Source organism: Podarcis vaucheri (assembly GCF_965113315.1).
Source record: "Podarcis vaucheri genome assembly, chromosome: Z".
Classification (NCBI taxonomy): domain Eukaryota; kingdom Metazoa; phylum Chordata; class Lepidosauria; order Squamata; family Lacertidae; genus Podarcis; species Podarcis vaucheri.
Window position 1 is genome coordinate 6121628 of NC_138758.1, and position 21264 is coordinate 6142891.

Below are 21264 nucleotides of genomic sequence, written 5' to 3' on the forward strand. Positions count from 1 at the left end.
ATTGGAATGGTATGGTATGAAGTCAAGCACGTTTGGGCCCCACTGAATTGGGCACATGGTTAAGTACCTCCCTCTGAAAGAATCAATGGGGTTTAAAAGTGCTTAGCTTTGACAGGGCCATGATCGGGAATGTTTTACTTCTGGAAATGTGCATGACGCAGAGAAAGGCGAGGCTACCTTCCCTCTCGTGTTGTTTTGATAACGCAGGGCCTATTGTAATAGCAGGCTGGGCTAAAGCCCCTCCCACCTGCTACAGCAACGCCGTTTCACAGACAAAGCCAAACCAGGCAGAGCTGCACTAAGATTTAGGAAAGGGAATGTGCTTCAGGACAGACCGTAATGATGGCAGGGCTAACTATCCCACTGAGAAACCATAGGGAGCCCACTGCTGCAAGCCCCGCCTGGGATTCTGCTGTCGGACCATCCCGCCTGCCCAAACAGCAGTGATAAACTGCCTAAGTAGCAGAGCAGAAAATGGGAGAGCTGAAAAAGGCAGCAGCCTGCAAAACCGCTTTGTATTCAGGGACACATTTTCAGCTGATGAATATTCAAAGCAGGGCCATCTCATCTTTTGCAATTAGCTTGTTTCCCTTACTCTGCTCATGCAATTATGACTGCCGGGCAAGCACAGGAGCTCAACAAGCTCCTATCAAGTTATAAATAGTGGCAGAGGGGAATGCTGAGGCGCTTGGCAGAGGGAGAAGTGGGGCAGGGGTGGCTAGTCCCATTCTGGAGCAACTCTGCTTCCGTGGCCCCAACAAGTCCCCGCCCAGCCTTTTGCTACATACACAAATCCTTTGGATGCAAACAAGGATGTTTACACCAGCATCAAGCACCCAATACGGATAACAACAGCTGGCTTGCTGGACCAGGGCCAGAGGAAGATTCCCATTTGCTGGAGCAGGTTAGCAGAGCACTCCACAGATGCGAGGCTAAGCATCTGTTGCTGTACAGCTCAGGGAGAGGTGGAGAGACAGCCGCTGACAGGGGCTTTTCCAGGGACCAGCTTCCAGCAGCACCAATCCTCCCCTGGTTTGTGTCAGTGGTGAAGACTGAGAAGCAACAGCCCACTGAAGGGAACCAGAAGGTATTAATTGCTGGAACTGGGAATCCTGGTAACGGCACAATCCTCGTTGCAGTCAGAACTTTCTGAAAGCACCCTGAGTCAGGGTAGTCAAAAGACCCACAAGCACTGGTCTAAAAAAAATTCTTCACAATTCAGAAGTTCAGGAATCAGGCAAGATCTGCAAGGAAGCAACTGTCCCAAGCTGCAAAGGTGCGACTTGCTGATTTTGTGAGAATGACCGAATTGAAAACAAGTGCTCCACTGGGGTTCTCTGCTCTCCCCCTGGAGGTTGTTCGGGAGGAACCAGCACCCTTGCTTCCCCTTTCTGAAGCAGGTGGAAGTTGAGGCACATTGGGGAGAGCCTCCCCACCGGCCATGTTCCCTCAAAATGAGCACCACCACCCCCTGCTCGTGTCAGGATCTGCCAACCTGACCCCAACCCCGACGGAGCTGAGGAGCTCATGACACTGACCCCTGACGGGCACTCTGCCCACCTGTCAATCACTGGAGGTGACCATAATATCAGGTAACTAATTCTTCATTTATAGTGCAGCTTGAGCCAAAGCTGCACAGCAGGCAGAGACCCAAGCTGAGCAGAACTGACGTCAAGCCCTGCTTTCTTTAGTGGGAGGGCGGCTGAACTATGGAATTCTCCCCATGGGGGACTCAGCAGCCCTCGCTGACTCCAGCAGGGCTTGCTGTCACTGCTGATAAAGAGTGGGATATAAATGCCATAAACAAAGAAAAGCAAATCAAAACATTGCACCTGGGAGTGGAGTTGGCTGCTTAAGGCTACAAGCAGAGGGAAGGGAGTGCTGAATCCCTGTCCACAATCCAGCTCAACTTCTGTCACCAGCAGCCAAAGGCAGATAAAACAGAAAAAGCGCTGATGGTTACTTACAGGTATAGTTTTGGGAAGGCCATCAGAGTGTCAATAGGGACGTGTTGCTCCAGCAGACTGTAGGCCACGATTGGCATAGATGTAAAGCAGATGTTGAACATGGTAAGGTAAGCAGCATCATAGAGAGGCTTAAAAAGACAAGGAAGGGAGAAGGGGAGTCAGGAGGAGAAAGCAGCAGCGTTGTTTGCTCCTGCCCTCTCCAAAATACTCATGATGCTGCCCGCTGCAGCAGCCTCCCCTGCGGCTTCAAGAGGCAACTGAACCTCAGGTTTAGCAAACTGCACTTGATCGTGGTGGGGAAAGCTTTTATGCAGTTTTGGGGCACACTTCCTGCTCGCTTTAGGCTGTCAACATGCCATTCTGGACTTCTGGTTTGCAAGAGATCACAGTTGTAATGCAATGTTACAGTTTCAAGAAGAGGGCTGAGCTCTACTCAGCCAGAAGGAATATGGGATGCAAAGGCAAATCCTGCACTTCGTAGAACTGTAAACTCAAGCATAACCTCACTCTGAACTTCTACACCAAACACAAAATTGAACTGTTGCCGGGGGGGGAGGGGGGAGTAACCACAAGCCAAAGAGGGAGAAAAGAGGAGAGTCAAAGGAAGCAGGCTTAAGGAGAACAGCTGCATTCAAAGCAAGGGGGGTTCAGCTCATTAGCAGAATTGGTTACGGCAAAACCAGTGCTTGAATGGAACACTCGAGAAACTGGACATTGTACTCATTCAATATATCCCAAAGTCTGGTTTCAAGGAACACCGAGTAGTTTGTGAGCCTCTGGAGACGAGCCAGCAATTCCGCAAACAGGGGTTAGAAGTGGGTTTCACGTACCACGGAAAACATCTTGAGGTGCAAAGGGCAGGAAACCAAACCGTTAGACAGCAGTTGCAGACGCTTGCTTGCTATGACGGTGACAGCTGCCAAACAGTTTCACTTTTGATTAATTTAAAAAGCTGCACACCCAGATGGCTTCAACGGCTTTTTTGCACAATGGAACTCCCCGCCTGCCCCTGCCCCTTGCGAAGTCCTTTCTTTAAAAACCTCCAGCACAGGAGTGTTCCTGGCGAAGGTCGTTAGCTCGATTGGCAAGTGCCTATGTTTCTGCATTTTGCAAGGGGTGCATTAAGAAATAAAAGCAGGAGTGGAAGAATGGTAGACGGTGGTCCAAAGCTGACTGGTTTACAGAGCAGAACAAGAGAAGACACACAAGGGAGCCAGCCATCTTTCCACTGGACCTTTATCCCAACTCCTGCCCTAGCGTAGGATGGAAGGTCACTCATCCCTTCACCATATATATCTGCATCTATCTGGAAATCCAATTGGAGTAAAAGGTGCTTCCTGTGCTGTCTTTGCTGCAACTGAAACACCTAAGTGGTCCTCCAGGGCGCAAGTCTAGGCAGTGCATATGGAACAGGTGGGAGAAAAGAGCATTTTTCTCTAGCAAGCACTGAAAGGAACAAAATAGCTTTATATAATTCGATAAAAACAAGCAGTCTGAGAATTCTGGTTGCAGAAAAGGAGGTAGCACCATAATAAAAAATTAGCAGGCCTAGAACTTCAGCCCAAACTGTGAGTCGCGATTCGGCTCACAAAATCATCACCGATAGCAGCAACCTACCTGTTGTGAAAAGCCACAGAAGAACTGGTACAAAAATTGTGGGAAAATGAAGCAAAGATTCTAAAAATGAAACAGAAAAGCAAAAGCCATGTTACTCGGGAGACCTAGGCACTTTATTAATTTATTTTAATTTATACAGCAGAGAGCACTGGGGACCCACTACATTAGAAACAGCTATCCTCACAAAACCGTTCTTGCCCTTTTCAGATTTGCTGACAAAGCTCTGCTCCAAATCCTCACTTCAAAAGAGCAGCAACATGTTTTGCCCTCCCTCCCAGGAGGCACAGGGTGACATATATGCGGGTGATCCCATTTTATCCTTGGAGTGGGGAGGGAGACAGGCTTGTATGTAGGTTAGACTGAGAGTGCGCAGCTTGCCCCCAGCATCACAAAGCGAGCTGCTTCTTTTTTTGTGCCACCTGTTTTGTCTTCTATGGATCCTGAGGGTTATCTAGTCCAACCCCCTGGATCTCAGCAGTCTTTTAAAGGCTACAACTCAACAAAACAAATTTAAAAATCACAATCACAAACGTAAAACAACAAATTCAGAAGAGCCTTATTTATTTCAGGGAGGTGTGTGTGTGTGTGCGCTGCATCACATGCTTACTGCCCATTTTCCTGCCCACGAATGCCCTACAGAAAAGTCATATATTTACAGTACGCTGGAAGACCAAATGGCCAGCCTCTCTTGGAAGGGAATTCTGTCACAATGGTGCAGTGATTGAGATGGCCCTAGCCTGTGCACCCACCCATGGCAATACAAACAGAGGTCTTTGTTGGCCAACTGCCAACCCACTAACACACACCTCCTCTCTCGGCATGCATACCAACAACCATGGTAAGACAGGACATAGGAAGCAGTCTTCTACCAGGTCAAACTGTTTGCAAGCCTAGCCCAATACTGTCCACTTTGGGTGGCAGTAGCTCTCAATGGTCTCAAGCAGAGACCTTTCTCATCACCTGCTAGCTCATAGTTTAAACTGGGTGTGTGTGTGTGTCGGGAATTGAATTGTGGGCTTCCAGCGTGCGAAACACTTGCTCCATCGCTCAGCTATGGGACTGCAAAGCCAGGAGTGGCTGAAGGACAGAAGAGGCCAGGAAGAACCGACATATCCGTAAGCCAGGATGGGTGCCGTAGGCCACTCATCTAGGATCAGGGCTTCGGAATTTCCACCTTCCCTGAAGCCCACCAGCAGTTTATCTTGGGATTAACCAATGATTGGGAAGTGACTAAATGCGCCCTCCAAGCAGATGAAGCCCATTACCTTGTAGAAGAAATACTGTACAAGGTGTGAGATTCTCACGTAGTACAAATGCCCATGAGCCAACAGCAATTTTTTCAAGTCTTTAAACTTTGGGATGGCGTAGTCACTGTTCCGGGCTGCTTGGCGGCCCTCTTTACCTTTGATACCTGGAAGCAGAGATGGAAGAATTGGTGGGTGAGGAGATCCCTGGCCAATACGTCCTGTATAAAAACCCCAGTTGCTCTTCCTCCCCCCCTGCCATACGTACACTTCTATCATGCTCCCCACACTCTTAGATTTCTCCCCCACTCACCCTGCAAGACAAGAATACTCCAAATAGTTGCACAATGCTATGCACTTCAAGATATGCCTCACCTATGCCCACATGAGCTTCCAAGATCATGCTGACGTCGTTGGCCCCATCTCCCACCGCCAGGGTTATTGGGCTGCCCTTCGAACACTTAACCATCCGGACAATCTAAATGGGCATAAGAGAAGCAATGAAGGCAGACCGAGAAGGAAAAAGGAGCAAAGTCCATGAACCTCTCTTGTGTTGCTCACGAGCATTACATTTAGTGTAGCGCAAAAGGGGGTGGGTGGGTTTGGACTTGAGACCCAACAGGAAAAGATGCCACAACCCAAAAAAAAAGGTCCTGCTGCGCTACAAGTCAGTTGCCTGGTGAGAATTTACTTCCACAACTCCTGTTTGTTATCCAGGTGAGGTAATTTATTATCAATCGTCGTCAAACATACAACCCTTTTACTGTTAATATTTATTACCTGCCCGTCGTTGTCTTCACCGTTATCACCTTTTGATTTGGTTTATTAGATGCCACTTTTCATTCAAATGAATCCCAAAGCGGCTTGCAACCAATAAATAACAAGAGCAAGACAGAATGTCATACCATGCCCTTCAACAGCAAGTCAGAGATGCATTTCAGCAATTCAGTAGTGAAAGCAGTTTTTTAAAAACTGCAAACTGGTGGGTCCTAAAACACAACACTCCTCTCAGTGCCAAAGGACGGGCACTGGCCCTGGCAGTTAAAACGCTGTGGTTCTCTTGTTGGTCAAAGGCCCTGCATCACACACACACCTGCGCTTTCTGCAAGGGAGCCATCCGACAACATAAGACTGCTGTACACTTCAGGCAGATCTGGAGGAAGATGCTTTTGTAGTGGCCGGAACGTGAATCTTGGGAAGGGTTAAGTATCAGGGCCAGGGTGGCACCGTCGATAACCAGTCCATACTCGTGACTTAGTGTCCAGCTTCTAAAACAGAAGACAACAAGCCTTGCAATAATTAAATACACCTCTCCTGACATAGATCCTGGAAGAAGATAAGGGCAGCGGCTGCTTTGGCACAAGGCACTACAAGACAGACAGCTAAATAATCAGAAAGCCAAAATTAATAGCAGCTAAAACAGGAAGCTGTGTGCCTTTGGTTACATTATCTGTTTTCACTACTGCATACATAATGGAACAAAAGGATGTGGACTTTTGCTTTTTGCTGTGGACATAACTGCCTCTTGTCTATACTGAGTGGCAGGGGCTCCCTCCAAGGTTTCAGGCTGGTTCCCCCACCCCCTTATCTGGAGATGGCAGGGATGAAACATGGGACCTTTCAAATGCAAATCTGATGCTCTAGCTCTGAGTTGCAACCCTTCAACTAAGCTACTCTGGGGACAGTTGTTAAGCTGCTGTTGCTCAAATGGCTCCTAGTTTTTTTACTGGGTATCTGGAAGAGTTTTGGAAAAAGAACTGCCATGGACTCTAGACTTTGTGCTGAGCCTGTTTAACTGTTCGGAATTTGAAAGTGTACCGTTGACATTCTTCATCTTCCCTACTGCAATCCTCTGCAGTCACATTCCTGCTAACTCACCCTTTGCTTCCCACTGCCGCCCCCCCATGTCCTCTATCACCCACCCCTTAGCAGAACACTCTGGTGTTAAAGACAGTTGGAAGAAACCAGCCAGATCAACTAAATATTTGCATGATTTATTTCTGTGTGCATGTCCTAGGGGTTTGGAGAAGATTCGGAGACAGGAGCATCCTAGTACAATATCCATGGAATGAAAGGTCAAGGGACATGGGATCTAGCTACTGCCTACTTGCCCTGGTATGATCTCCCAATTTCCATCTGCAGCAAACTTGCCAACAGTGATTGTTGGAGTTTGTTGCAAATTGTGGGGTGAGGGAAATCAGGAAGGAACCAATACAGGGAAAAGAACATCCTAAGACAAGCCTCATGGATCAAGGCCAGTGGCCCACCCAGTCTAGCATCCATTTCTCACAGCAGCCAGCCAGGTTCCAACAGAGGAGGGATAACAGAGGCATGGTGGCCAGCCTTGAGGTACACAGGAGTGAACTTTATTTCAAAGTCTGGGCACTCTTTAAAAGAAACTTAATCTGTAGTCACCAGCAAATAGTGCTAAAGGTTAAAACTGGTTGCATTCCAGAGCACTTCTGGAAAATAATCGACTACAGAATGCCCTTGGCTGAACAAAGTCCAGTCTCTCCTCTTTGGCTGCAAAGTTATCTCAGGGCTGCCTGTCCACAGACCCTTAGAAGCTGCCTGTTTGACACTTACCTCTTTGCATTTGGGGGCACGTCGCTCACCAGCTTCTTGTGATAATCCACGAGCAGCTCGTGCAGCCGGTCCTCCTTCCGGTCTTCCCCTTCCATGATTTTGGCTGTCAGGTGCAGCAACTCCGTGTTGGTCTGGAAGAGTTTGCAGGCATAGCAGGTGGCCTGAGCGGTCTCCAGCTTGTCCCCTGTCAGCACCCAGATCTTCATGCCCGCGGTGTGCATGGCCTCAATGGTTTCAGCAGCAAAGTCCTGGAGCCTACGGGCAGAGACACCTTTCGCTTATCAAACGAAACAGCTGGTGTGCCAAAATGTTCTTTCCCCTCTACAATTTTCTTTTCTTTTTTTAAATGATCCAGAATTCGTAATGGGTAAAAAAGGATACAGGAGAGAGATAATGACACCCTCACAACCATTAATTAATGAATTGGAACCCAGTAAAACTGGTGGGGATGAGAAAGAGAAGATAAGGCATTTTCCAGTCAACAATTCCACTATTACAAAAAAAAAAAGACAACTGTATATTTTCCAGAATAATTCACTCTCCCTTCTGTTCTAACTGTTCAGGGGCTGATTTCTGATTTTACTTACTTTCTAGGCAGGCAGTAGGAATATAAGAACTGCCTTAGGGTTAGACTGTTGGTCCATGTAATTCAGTACTGCCTACTCTGACCGGCAGAAGTTCTACAGGGGTCTCAGGCACAGAAACGTCTTCCTTGTCACCTGGTCCCTGATCACTTCAAACGGAGATTCCTGGGATTGAACCTGTGACCTTCTGCATGCAAACTACATTTGCTACCCCTTTAGTCCCGAGGCCACCACAAAAATCTGACTTAAGGCTATCAGGAGAGCAGCTGGGCCCTGTATGGCTGAGAAGGAAAAAGGCAGAGGAGAGCTGAAAGAGGAGGACAGGTTCTGAAGTTGCTCAGACAGGCAACAGAGATCAAGGCCTACTGGTGCACTGACACCTCCATGCTACAGTGTCCCTCTGGTCCCTAAGTTCAAGCCCTGTGGCAAGCTTCCTCACTGGCATCATTTTTCCACCGATGGCATTTGGTGATAATATTCAGCAAGGTGCTCTTCTGGCTAGCTGGCATTCTAAACTGGTTGGCAGAAGCACAACAGGGCTATGTAGGAGAGCCAGCCACCCCACATTCAGTGAGCGCATGAAAGAAGCGGGGTCGTGCATGTTCACAATGCACTCCCATAAAATGTGAAAGGAGGCCAACACACATGGAGGGGGATGTGCCTAGGCACATCTGGGTTCTCAGTCATGTGGTGGAGCTGTATGGATGCACTCTTTACCTTGTCGTTTAACCATATATATGTAGCCTGCCTTGGGATCTTGCGATGAAAGGCAGGGACAAAAACATCACTCAATCTCCTTTTCCAAGTTGCGGAGGTCACATTTCTTTTCCTGTGGACACTTACTTGTCTTCCACAGCAGTGGACCCAATCAAATGCATGTTCCTCTCAATATCGTCGAAAACCTGGGCCATCTTTGCTTCCCGGTCCTGTAGTGCCATTGTCGCTTCCTTAACCCGGGTATCAATTATGTGGTAATCATAGTGAGATATTTCTTTGTAGGCCACGCAGAGAGTTCGATACCCATCCTAAAAAAGCAAGCAAGGAAGTGCATTTTTCTAAACCTCAGGTCTCCCACCCAACTTCCCTCTAGAACAGCAGGGTTCAGTTGCTCGCAGGCACCTTCAAAAAACCCCAGACTCAACCTGCTGGGCCGCTGGTCATAGGTAGCCTCTCAAAGCTGCCTTAAAAAGATTGCTGGGTCATGGTTTGACGGCCATGATTCTTAGAGCATTCCTTGCAGTAAATCCACTGATGCTAAGTGTAGTTGGTAGAAGTAGAGTGACCCTTCAGGTGCTCAAAAACCTAAGAGTCTTGTGGGATCAGACCAAGAGATTCATCGAGTTCCAATACCTTGTATAAAAGTATAAGGGGGGTAAGGGGGGTAGCCACCTTGCTGAAGCTGAGCAGATGCAGGTCTAGTCAGTGCCTGGGTTGAGGAGACAACCTGGGAACCCCATGCACACCAGCTTGTGTTCCACAATGGAAAAGAAGTTTATTATCCACAGAATAAGCAAGGCCAATAAAGAGTCCAGCGTCCCGTTTCCCACAATGGCCAGCCAGATACAAGGCATTACATCAACAGGCCTTACTTGCAGCTGCTCCCCAGCCAGTGTTCAGAATGCAGTCATACCTCAGGTTAAAGTAGCTTTGGGTTGAATGTTTTCAGGTTGTGTCCTGTGGCAACCCAGAAGTAACGGAATGGGTTACTTCTGGGTTTCGCCGCTCGCGCATGCACAGATGCTCAAAATGACATCACGAACATGCACAGACGTGGCGAATCACGATCCATGCATGTGCAGACGTGGGTTGCGTTCTGCTCAGGATGCGAACGGGGCTCCAGAACGGATCCTATTCGCTTCCAGAGGTACCACTGTAGCTGGGGGCTCCCATTTAACAGCACAAAATTTAAAAAGTTTAAGGTTGGGGCCACCAATATGAAACCCATTAAAACATTTGATTAGGAATAGGCAATTGGGAGCCCAATCCCGCCCCTTTACAAATTAACATCACCCTTAGTCATCAGTTGTTTTCTACCACACAAGCCAAGATGCAAGGCTTTTGGAGACAGCACCCCTTCTCCAAGGGAACAGCAACTGTGATGCAAATAGGATTCATGTCATTAGTACTAATGGATTCGCTATCACAAAATGCAGAAGCAGCCAACCAAATGGCTTTGGGAAGCTCACAAGTGGGACCTGGGGACAACTGTGCTCTCTCCTCCTCAGATTCCCCAAAAACTGTTATCCAACTGCATACTGCCTCTAGCAGTGGAGGGGAAACATAGCCAGCCTGGCTAGCAGTTGTTGAAAACCTTTCTGCCCATGAATTTCTTTAACCCTCTCTTAAAGCTATCCAGGTTGGTGGCCATTGCTATGATCTTGCAAGTTCTGCACTATTTATCCTGGAGAGTCAGCAGTAAAGGTGATCCTGAAAGGGTGAGCTGGTGGAAAGAGCCACTGCCACCAGCCTTTGGGACTTTAGTCTAAACATGGTCCCTGTTAAAAATCAACAGCCAATCTGAGCAAAGCTTAACGGCATTTGATTTTCCAAATGCCAAGATTCTGGACTATGCATTCTCTCTATAAACAAAACAAAACAACTCATCAGTCAAAGTCGGTGTTCTTACCATTGCATTGCGTTCTACATGTATCCTTGTTTTTTGGACGTCAGCTTCTGGGACCCTGGGGAAAATTGCAGAGTCTGCTCCCTTGCAGAACAGGTATATGCTTCCTAGAAACAGAGTTTGAAAAAGGATGGGTGAGTAAAATAATCAGTAATTCGTAGGACAAGAGATCTAGGGCATAACACAGAATTTGATCTCTGGGAGTAATTATGGAAGAAAGACCTTCATGCTACACATTGAAAGAAAACCATATAAAAATGATACATAGAGGGTATTTAACCCTGAGTAGATTAGCCAAGATGTATAAATCTTAATCTGACTTGTGTTGGGAATGTAAAGAAGTAGCTACATTTTTTTCATATGTGGTGGTCGTGCAAAATAGTTAAAGATTATTGGGAAATGATATACTATGAGATGAAAACAAGTTTTAAAAAAACATTCCCCCCAAAACCAGAAGCATTCCTTTTGGGAATAGTTCAGATGGAGGTACCCATGAGTCAGAAAAAAATTATTTATGTATGCAACTACAGCAGCTTGGACTTTGTTAGCCCCAAAATGGAGCGTGAGAGAGGTCTCTAAGAAGGAGGAATGGCAACTTAAAATGATAGAATATGCAGAGTTCGCAGGCCTAACCAGTAAAATAAGAGAACAAGAAGATCGAGTCCATAAAGGGGAGTGGAATTTTTTTGTGGAATATATGGAAAATAACAGTAAACAAGTGAAAATGCTAACAGGATTAAGGTAAATTCTACAATGTAATGTAGAATGAGGAAATACGATTGGGGGATTAAATGATTTTAACAGAATATGCATTAATTATGAGAAAATTAAAAGACCCATGGAAGAGGAAGCAGGGAAGTCAATGAATGTATTATTATAATGGTGGATATTTAATGGTGGAAATGTGTATTTGAAAACTTTAATAAAAACTATTTGAAAAAGAAAAGAGATTGATTATTATTTAAAGCAGTGAAGAAGTTAAACTAACAGGCCGCTGCTGGAAAAGCCAAAATAATAAATTTCATGGTGAAGAGAGAAAAGAGCTTCAACTCACCATCGTGCGATTTCACGAGAACACTCATTCGGCGACGGACACAATCAAAATCTAGAACATTCAGCAGTTCGTACCTTTTGAGGCAAGAAGGACAAAGAGCATTTAGGGTCTTGGAAGGTGGCTGGGAAACTCAAACCACTTATTACACTCAAACCCTACACAAGTGATTCAAACAAGAGCCATGCATAAGCTTCAGTTAGCCGCTGCTCTGGAAAGGATAACACTCTGTATCTATTATGAAGGTATTTAGGGGTTGTAACTTGTGTAAATGAAGTCAAATCCACCCTCCTAAGGGATGCTTATCTGGCCTCTGGGAAGAAAGGGGGCATGTCTAAAAGCAGGAGGAGGAGCAACTGTTGGCCGTGCAGCCAGCCAACCCTTGTCCTTCAGCTCCTTTAATAGCCTTAGCCCACTTAAGGATGCCTCCCCCATCCTCCCAAAAAAGAGAAAACTGTTTTGAGTACATTAATGATGGGTTTTAAAAGATGCTGGTACTTCTGGAATTCTAATGTGGAGCCAACAGCATCAGGCAAGGATCACAGAGAACACTTGCAAAACGCAAGGCTGGAGCTGCCCCACCTCAATTAAGCAATATAAAAAAGAGGAAGGGGGATGCAGCCCAGGTACGCCTGCCGATTTCTGTACTGCTCTAACAGGTATCTGTCACAGCCCTGATGGCTCAACAGAAGCAGAAATGTGGGAAAACAGCAATGGGAACCAGGCGCTAGATTCAAGGCAGGCGAGTGATTTTTTTATATATAAAAAACCATGCCTCGAAATGAGCCAATCATTTCCATCACCACCGCCCAGTATTAGGGTTTCCCTAATCAGGCTTCAGCTGCCTTGTGTGATATCGGGAGGCCTAGCCGCGGTCGCACCTACCTTTCGATTTCCTTTTTTCGGTTCTGTACATTCATGAAGTTATTTTCTTGTCCTAGAAAAGTGAAACCATACCTGTCAATGAACAAAAAGGACAGAATGGCGTTGAAAAAAAAAAACCAACACACACGCACTTCAGATTTAAAAAGAAACAAAAAACTGACAGAAATTAAAATGAAATAAAAGCCACGTGGAGAAAACTCTGCTTGATAATGCAATATAGGCTGCAGTTGTGTGAGCAGTTCCTTGGAAACGTAGGAAACCCGCACAAATAGTGCTGCACACAGAGCTCAACTTCCTGAAAAAGTCTCAGGTTTGCTTTTTTTTGTTGTTGTTGTTAAAAAGTAGGTTTCTAGTTTTCATGGATGAAAATACATTATCTGCTGAAATCTCAGTGAAGTGACTAAGCTTTCCAAAGTCTGGTGAAAGGGGTGTCATATTCTTCAGCATTCCTTGCCCCCTTCGTAGTTCAACAAGGAGCGTCAGAATCAGGTACATTTGCTCAATCTGAATTGCTTCTCATGTTTCAGAAACCAGGCTGGACATTTAGCATCACAGGTTAGATGCTGCGAAACAGCCTTCTGGCAGGCAATCCACTGCTAATTTGCAGGTGATTCTTGAAGACCAGTTCATGCCTACAGGCCTATTTATTCATTTTCTTTACAATTGTTCTGTGTTGTTTTTATTTTCTGAACTTGTTGTACACTTGCACACTGGCATTTTATGTGAGGTGGCTGTCTATAAATATTTTTAGAAATAAATAAAATGTACGCAAGATGTAGGACTGAGTTTGTGGGGGGTGAAGGACTTCCAATCGCCCATAGCCGTGTCTGTGTGTGAGCGTGTTTAAGCAATGAAATATAGCAACCTCTGATCCTTGTATGTGGTTGGTGGGGGGCAGAGCGTGTTCAGAGATTGCTCTGCACATTTCTTCTGTTTTGCTTGTTTTTAACTTATGGACAAGATGACTGCATCCCCCCCCCCAATTCTCTCTTGGCAAGCAGCTCGTTTATTTTTTGTCCGTTAATGTGTTCCATTTTGCTGATGCCCCTGTTCCAGCTGCTTTGCAAAACAAAACCCGACTGAAGGACTTTTAAAGAATTTATCTCTGCTGTACAGAACAATCTAAACTTTTAGTTATTTATTTTTAATTTTGGCCACAGTTGCAACACAGGGGAAAAGGTTGAAGGACTCTGGTTCAGCCTGCGCTGACCTTAGAAGCATCAAATGCAACTTAAAACAAACAAGCAAGCAAGCCAAAAAAAAGGAGGGGAGGACACTCTTTTTCAGCAAGAGGTAAAGGACCAAGCCCAGTTGCTGGAATGTTCGTCCACTGATGAGACAAGAGTGATAGCTGTTAAAAATCAAGACACTACCACCCAGCAGCCTACATTTAGGCCAGGATGGGCAACAGGTGGGCTGCAGCCAGCACCAAGCCCAATTTTTCACACTGTCCCACCCTAATTTTGGAAGTTGTCAGTTGACTTCCCAGCTGTCTGGCCCCAGAGATTCTGAAATGGCCTTGGTTTCAGAGAAAAGGGTGCCTGCCAGGTTCCTTAAGGTGAAGTGACCTGAGCTGAACAGCTCCAAAACGCGCAGAGGACAGGTGCGATGTCATGGCCAAGGGAGAGAAGAAGTTGGCTATCCACCAGTAGAAAGATTAAGACCCCCCCATCTGCTTTACAAGCATCTTCTGCAGATGCATGCCACTGCCTCTACAATTACGCCCACACCTGTCTGAGTAGGCAGCAAAGACTCACTTCCAAGTGATTCACCTTCCTGACTCATCTTCTTCATTTTAACGACTTCTTATAAACACTTCCATCCCACCTTTTCACCAGAGGGGCCACAGCAAAGTGGCAGGGCACCTGTTTTGAATGCAGAAAGTCCCAGGCATCTCCAGGGAGAGCCAAGAAATATGCTATGCCTGAAATCACAGAGCTGCTGCCAGTCAGTGTAAACAACACTGAGCTAGATGGTTAGGGATTGTATATCCAATGTTAGTCCCGCACAAAGCAGACCAGCTGGAATTGATGAGCATGGGTTCAAAGGGTCTATTCAGAGTATGTCTTTGCAGGTTGCAACCCTATGGTCCTATTTGCATTCGTTGGCTTACAACAATTTTTATAAACCATAAAATCCAATTAGAGTTGTCCCAAGCAATTGAAAAATAAAATAAAATTAAAAGACCTGACAGATGCAGTAGATAAAATACAATTTAAAAAGAAGGGGGTAAACCACAAAATAATCCTCAAACAAACAGATCAAATGCTTGTAGGCAAAGGACACATCTTGGTCAAAATAATCCTTCCTCTTCTGTTACCCTCCAGATGTTGTTGAATTACAGCTCCCATCATCCATGACTACATGACAACAGCTATTGTGGCTGAGGGGACTTTGGAGTCCAGCTGCCCTTGCTTTCCACCATCATGGGGTAAATGGAAAAAGGCAGGAGGGAAATGGGCCAAGGAAACATCTGGGGATACTAGGGAATTCTAGGGATTCTGAGATGTTCCTCGGACTGGTTTTGACAGAGAGAGTATGCACAATACCTCTGACCAGACCAGACCAATGGGTACCAAAATGGCAGGACTTCCTCCTGTCAGGTGAGCCTCCCTGCAATTCTGAGCTTCAGCAGGTGCTCAGCCACGGTGGCTCCTAGCATTGCCCATGCATCAAGGGAATTCCAAAGCATGGCCTAAGTCACGGAAACCTAGAGCCAGACCCCCCAACAACCGCAAACACCTTTAAGCCAAATTTCACCAGGCAGTTTCAGCAATATTTTCTTTACCACTCTCAGTATCCAAAAATGGAGTGTGTCCACCTGTGAGCATAATGGCCTCATGAGGAACATTTGTGTACCGTTCAGTATAACTGAGTGGGAAGATAGATGTACTGGGAAGAGAGTGGCCTTGCCTCCAAAGCCATCCTTACTTTTGAGCTCCTTGCAGCAAAGCAATCTCGTCTGGGGAAGCGGCAACATACTTGCTCGTGCTGCCTGTCTGCGACCCCCCTGAATCCATTTCGTCTTTCTGCTGGACCTGAACTGTGTGGCAGAGACACAAAGCACGAAGGAACAGCTCTTCACGGTTCTGGGGAAGGGATGTAACAAAAGGAAACGAGAACGTTAGCAAGCAGGCTTCCTGTTCCAGGGATACAAGGAAGAAACATGGAGACATCATCACAGGACCAGCAGCTTCCAGTGCAACAGCAGTCAAATTTTAGTCTTGCTCCACCCCCCCCACCCTCCCATGACAAGACAGTGTGCAGCCCGCACATACAATACCTCAAAAAGCTTGTCTAAGTACTCTTGCAGCCTTCTTGGTACAGGAGGTTGGGCTGCCCTGCACTGGATGCTTACCTTCTCTGCTTTTCCATGACCCTTCAATCCATCAACCTCTGTAATGGAATCGCCATACTTGTAGCCGTCAATGCTGCATTCAATGAACTCCATTGTGTTTTCTGTTAAAGTCCCCGTTTTATCAGAAAACACATACTCAACCTAAAAGAAAAAGAGAAATGGTTCTCGGTTAACGAGAAACAAAACCCTTTGCTCTTTCCCCAACCGGTGGCATCTATAGGAAAAGGAGGCCCACTTCACTTTTATATATGTGTTAAGACATAAAACGCTTTAGGAAGTGGCTTGAATGCTAAAATTAAAACATGCCTGTTACATTCTGATTTATGCCTCACATTTCCTGCAGCAATGGCCCCTGGTTCTTTACACTGTTTTCATTTTTATCCTGCTCGTTCTTCAAGGACAGATATACCCTGGTACCCCTCCCCCCTGCCGTGATGATCTGGTTTCGTCTCACTGTCCAGGTGAGCAAGCAAGTTGGTTGTTTTCACGTTCCTGGCCAGAAACTAATTTTCTTGGAGGGCTACTTGGAAAACGGAAGAAAAGCAGAGATGAGCTACAACTTCCATCAGCACTGGTCACTGGCTGTGTTGGCTGAGGCTGAAAACTGTGGGAGCCCTGCAGTCTGGAGGGACACAAGTTTCCCATCCCTGAAGCAAAGGGTGGAGAACCAAGGCTCCATCCCGCAAAGTGGCCTCCTGGCAAGTCCACCTCACAGAGAACCCATTCCCTCCCCAGATGGGAAAAGACAGGCCCTTAGGAGGGAGAATTTGGCCGAGATCTTCTAGCGGCTGAGCCATGCCTTACACAGAAGCAAGCAGTGAAGCCCAGCTGCCCAAGAAAGGGAAAAACAAAAAAGTAAAACCAAGTTTCTATTTGCAAGAAAAACAGTCTGCAAAAGGAGGAGAAGACGCGATTTTAAAAATTAAAAGCAGCACGACTAGGAGGATCAGCTGACATGTGCACAGCATGGGATTGGGAGCCTGACATTTCCCTGCATGGTAACAAGCATGCAAATCCTGCTTAGTGAGGCTAATTATAGCATCCAGCACTCAGGGGCCCAAAGAATCAATCTTTAGCGCTAATACATATTTAAATACTCTAAAAAGAAATCCTGTGTTGAAAGGAACACGAGAACCTAGAAGTTTCAGGTTCTGTTAAGGCCAGATGATTACGTCTTGGCTGGCTAAACGGCCTTTTAGAGCCACCGCACTGGCAGGAAATCTACTATCTTCTCCCTGACATGTTTGCTCTGCTTGTTTCACAACCAAGCCGTGCTTTCTTTTGTTTTGATAGTTGCAATATGCTTTTCTATAGCTGCATTGTTCTCATTAGGGAGGGCAGAAATAAACAGGATCTAACTGAGAAGAGAATGCTAATGGAATATCAAAGTAAAGGTGATCTTCTACTTGGATTGACGGTCAAATCTTGAGCTCTCAGTATTTTGGAACTTGGAAGCAATTCTAAATTGATTTGGGTTACAACCCTAACCGCACGAGTAAGCCTCACTGAATTCAGAAAGACTTACTTCCAAACAGGACTGAGTTGTCAGGGTTAAGCAGTCAGTTCTTTTTTGAGTCCAGAACTTTAGTGAAAAAAATGTGAGCTCTGAAGGATTATTATGTTCTGATCTACACACAGTGTTGTGGGCTGGGGGAGAATTGGTACTTAATTTTTCTGCAGAAAATCTGTTGTTCCACAAGGACATTTAGAAGAATGAATGGATGCCGACTGCAGATTCAGTATTAGTCAGGCTTAGCACAGTGTGAGTTTTTAGCATTACTTATAAATAACAAGGACAATTAACTTGCTGAAGCAGATCACTCACTCTCCATGGCATCGGCAGCTTCTCCAATGCAATCTGAAAACTTCCCAAGCAAATTGCTCTGATTAGCATTTAAAAATTAGTCCAATTTTACCTTGGGGAAATTTTCCAGTTTGGATTTTTCTGGAAAACCCATGTCACTGCTTCAGGTCAGTTCTCACCAAAATTCAATACAGCAGTAGTTGTATCATTTTAACTTGGACCAACAGATTGTAAGACACTAACTGCAGTGGGGAGGAGGGAAAGGTGAGAAAAAGGAAACGAGATGCTTCTGACCTGGCCCAACTCTTCATTGAGGTCAGAGGTGTTCACTAAGGCTCCTTCATTGCAGCTCACATCATACATCTCTTTGTCCCATGAAATGAAGAAGGAGCCCAGGAATTTCTGCATCTCGACTGTCACGTACATGGAGACAGGGATGATGAAATTGAAGAGAACCATGAAGGACAGGAAATCGGTGAACATTTTTAAGAGCTAGAGAGAACAGAAAGATTGACTGGACTGTTGTTTTAAAAAGTACACAAGGGCAAACGCTAACGAATACAGAGGCGGTGGCAATCAAAGCTGAAGCAAGCCCAGTTACCTTGAAGGCTTCTTTGTCCTTTTGGGTTCTCTGGTTGTACCAAGGCTCATCGTGAAATGGAACGCTTTGCCAGACATACTTCAGAGTTGTGCATATAATAGCCTTGCCCACAAGAATGCATAAATAAACGATCAAGAACATGTTGATCGATCTGGAAAGGCAAAGTGTTAAAAAAGAATCACAGTGGTTTATAGTATTACGCAGGCAGTGGAAAAACTCTATGCTGATAGGGACCTGAAAGAAACAATTCCAAGACTTATAAGGGTACAATACACTTCAAGGTTTTGAAGCCATCCAGCCTTGTTTCAAGAGAATTGCACTGGAATTAGACCCCTCACTTGAATTAAACCACATTACGCTCATGCATATGTGAGGCTCTCTTTTGAAAAGTGTTTGAGACATGCAACTGACAGAAGATGCACTGGCCAGACTGCTACCTTGAGACAGATGGCAGAGAATATTGGGGGGCGCGGGGGGTACTGCACTGAATACCTATTTATTTCTGGTCTTAATCCAAAATGTTGATGTAAACCTTAGCAGGGGTGGGGAACTGGAACTCCCCTAACCCCCGTGCCAAAGCTGACGGGTAGGTACGGCTGCCTGCTCATCAGTTAAGCGACATGACGCTTTGAAGCACTTACAGTCATAGAATCATAGAACTGCAGAGTTGGAAGGGACCCCAACCCCCTGCAATGCATGATTCTCAGCTGAAGCATTCATGACGGCCAGGCAAGACCTCAAAGCACCGTGGAGAGACCCATGCATGGTGCTCTGAAGTCCTGCTGATCAGCTGGTCACTTGTACTGCAGAAGACACTTTTGGTTCAGCCCAGCCTCCTGCCAACCTGCCCACATGTGATTCAATTGTTTATTTATTTAATGCATTTATATGCTGCCTTTCTGGCAAAGAACCCAAGGCAGATTACAATTTTGAAGGACAAAAAAGAATTATTTAACATTTGAAGCTTAAATCTGACTGGGGCGAGAAGCCAATCCAGGCCCTGTGTCGTCGTTACATACATATGGTCATACATGATGTCAGGTGATTTGCGGGTGGGCATGGCTTGGCCAGAACAGAGTGGAGTGCAAAACAGGAAGGCCTGGCAGGGCTGTGAAACAGCTGAGGGACACAATAGCTCCTAAACACAGCCACTGAGGCACTCCAGTTAATTTCTATAGAAATTCCAGGGAGGAAAACAAGTGCTGTGGCTTTACAAAGAGGTGAGACCACCTGGGGGCCCCAGATTCAAGGTGGGGGCAGGATGACTGCCGCATTATCAGCAATCCAGTTCGGGATCCAATGAATCCTGGGCTGGCTAAAGCCTTTCCCACCTCCAGAATGCCTTGTTCTGCTGGTAGGGATTCCTTCTACCTTCCCACACATTTGGAAGGCATGCAGAGAGGGACATGGCACACGTTTGTCCAGTCCAACCTTACCCTTTCACACACAGCGCGTGTATACAGGGTGTGGGGGGTTGTAGATTAGATTACCATCCCTATTCAATTTTACAAATACCATATTTAATCGAATCTAATTTGGCCTTTTTTGGCCAAATTACGTTGCGAAAATTAAGGTGCACATTCGGGCAAATACGGAATGTGTCACCACCACAAAGCTGGGCTTTTCTTCAGCGTGTGCCATGTTCGAAACTCCAATTTTTCTAGGCACATTTTGCAACAGGGGATTTCATTAGCATGAGCAGTTTCTGAGCTCTGGGAGCAATACTGCCCCTAAGATTTCAGATTAAAACTGCCACTGTTGGAAGGAAAGAAGGAGCTTTTTTCTGCTTGCCCACTTCCAGCTACTCTCTGAAGACTGGAGAAAGGATCCTCACAAGAATATTGGGGGGTGCATGCGCAGGGGAAGGACTAGACCAGGGGTCTGCAACCTTTAAGACAAAAAGAGCCACTTGGACCCGTTTCCGAAGAAAAAAAACTGGGAGCCGCAAAACCACGAAGGTGACGTCGGGACGGTGCGTGACTAACACACGCACCACCCCCATGCGACGTCACAGCCAGTACAGCGCCCGCCACAGTGGATAATGTCGGGGCGCACAATGCGCCTCCTCCCCTCGCTGGTATCCACCCTGGAGCCGCGGCAAAGGTGTAAAAGAGCCACATGCGGCTCCGGAGCCGCGGGTTGCAGACCGCTGGACTAGACCATGTGAAAAATTAACATAGTATTTTAGCTGCAGTGCATTCAATTTCAGCATTGCTTTCTTGTTAAAAAAGAAAGTGCGCCTAGACATTCCACTGTTGCGCCTTAGCTCCTGGCTTTCATATCTCAGTTTCCAACACTGGGTGTGTCTGAGACAAAGGAAGAAAGTTGAAGTACTATATACACAATCCAATTAAACAGTTGACTCAAAAGAGACTTACAATATGTCCAGATAACCTACTTTTCAACTGCAGATCGCTTCTGGGATTTTCCTTGGTAGTTCAAAGCCATTTTGGTTTCCATTCCAGTATAGACTGCGACTCCTACAAAAATCAAAGCCACCGGTGAAACACCCTGAAAACATTCACCTACCTGCTCCTTCCTAGGAAGGAAGTTTCACAATGACCAGTCCATGCAGGCAAGTACATGGGCTCACTCATGTTCCACAGCAACTGGTAGTCAGAGACATAATAAATGTAATAAACAGTTCATTCTGCATGGAAGAATCATTCTCACTTGGTTGAAAATGAAGTCACAGTTGATGAGCTTAAGCTCAGGATAGAAGAAGTAGTACAACAACCTTGTGGTTGCCTCCTGACTGTCAAGTTATTTTGGGAGAGGAATTCAAACCAGAAATTTGGGTTTGGCCAGTTCAAGCAGATTAAAGTGCTCTGTCGCACTGGCACAACAAATCTGCTTAAGAATTTTTCTTTCTTTTTTAATCACTCTTTGCGCTTTGGGAAGTAATGGGGAAATGCACTGGGAAATGGGGTAAGACCCTGCAAGC

At 45.9% G+C, this 21264-nt stretch overlaps 1 protein-coding gene across 9 annotated transcripts in view; it reads right to left on the bottom strand.

Annotated features, from left to right (window-relative positions):
• The window catches only part of ATP11C (ATPase phospholipid transporting 11C (ATP11C blood group)), a 98297-nt gene that overhangs the window by 23929 nt on the left and 53104 nt on the right, over positions 1 to 21264 (bottom strand). For all 9 annotated transcript variants that reach the window (XR_014215351.1, XM_082207180.1, XM_082207184.1 and 6 more), the window contains 15 exons: positions 20719 to 20800; positions 18321 to 18471; positions 18014 to 18211; positions 15916 to 16056; positions 15489 to 15646; positions 12558 to 12629; positions 11676 to 11749; positions 10625 to 10728; positions 8842 to 9023; positions 7415 to 7669; positions 5922 to 6096; positions 5204 to 5306; positions 4850 to 4995; positions 3585 to 3644; positions 1968 to 2095 (listed from right to left, as the gene is read on the bottom strand). Coding sequence is in view for 8 of the 9 variants with exons in the window: in XM_082207180.1 (XP_082063306.1) it covers positions 1968 to 2095; positions 3585 to 3644; positions 4850 to 4995; positions 5204 to 5306; positions 5922 to 6096; positions 7415 to 7669; positions 8842 to 9023; positions 10625 to 10728; positions 11676 to 11749; positions 12558 to 12629; positions 15489 to 15646; positions 15916 to 16056; positions 18014 to 18211; positions 18321 to 18471; positions 20719 to 20800 (2029 nt within the window). In the remaining variant the exon portion in view is untranslated. The remainder of the gene's footprint in view (positions 1 to 1967; positions 2096 to 3584; positions 3645 to 4849; positions 4996 to 5203; positions 5307 to 5921; positions 6097 to 7414; positions 7670 to 8841; positions 9024 to 10624; positions 10729 to 11675; positions 11750 to 12557; positions 12630 to 15488; positions 15647 to 15915; positions 16057 to 18013; positions 18212 to 18320; positions 18472 to 20718; positions 20801 to 21264) is intronic.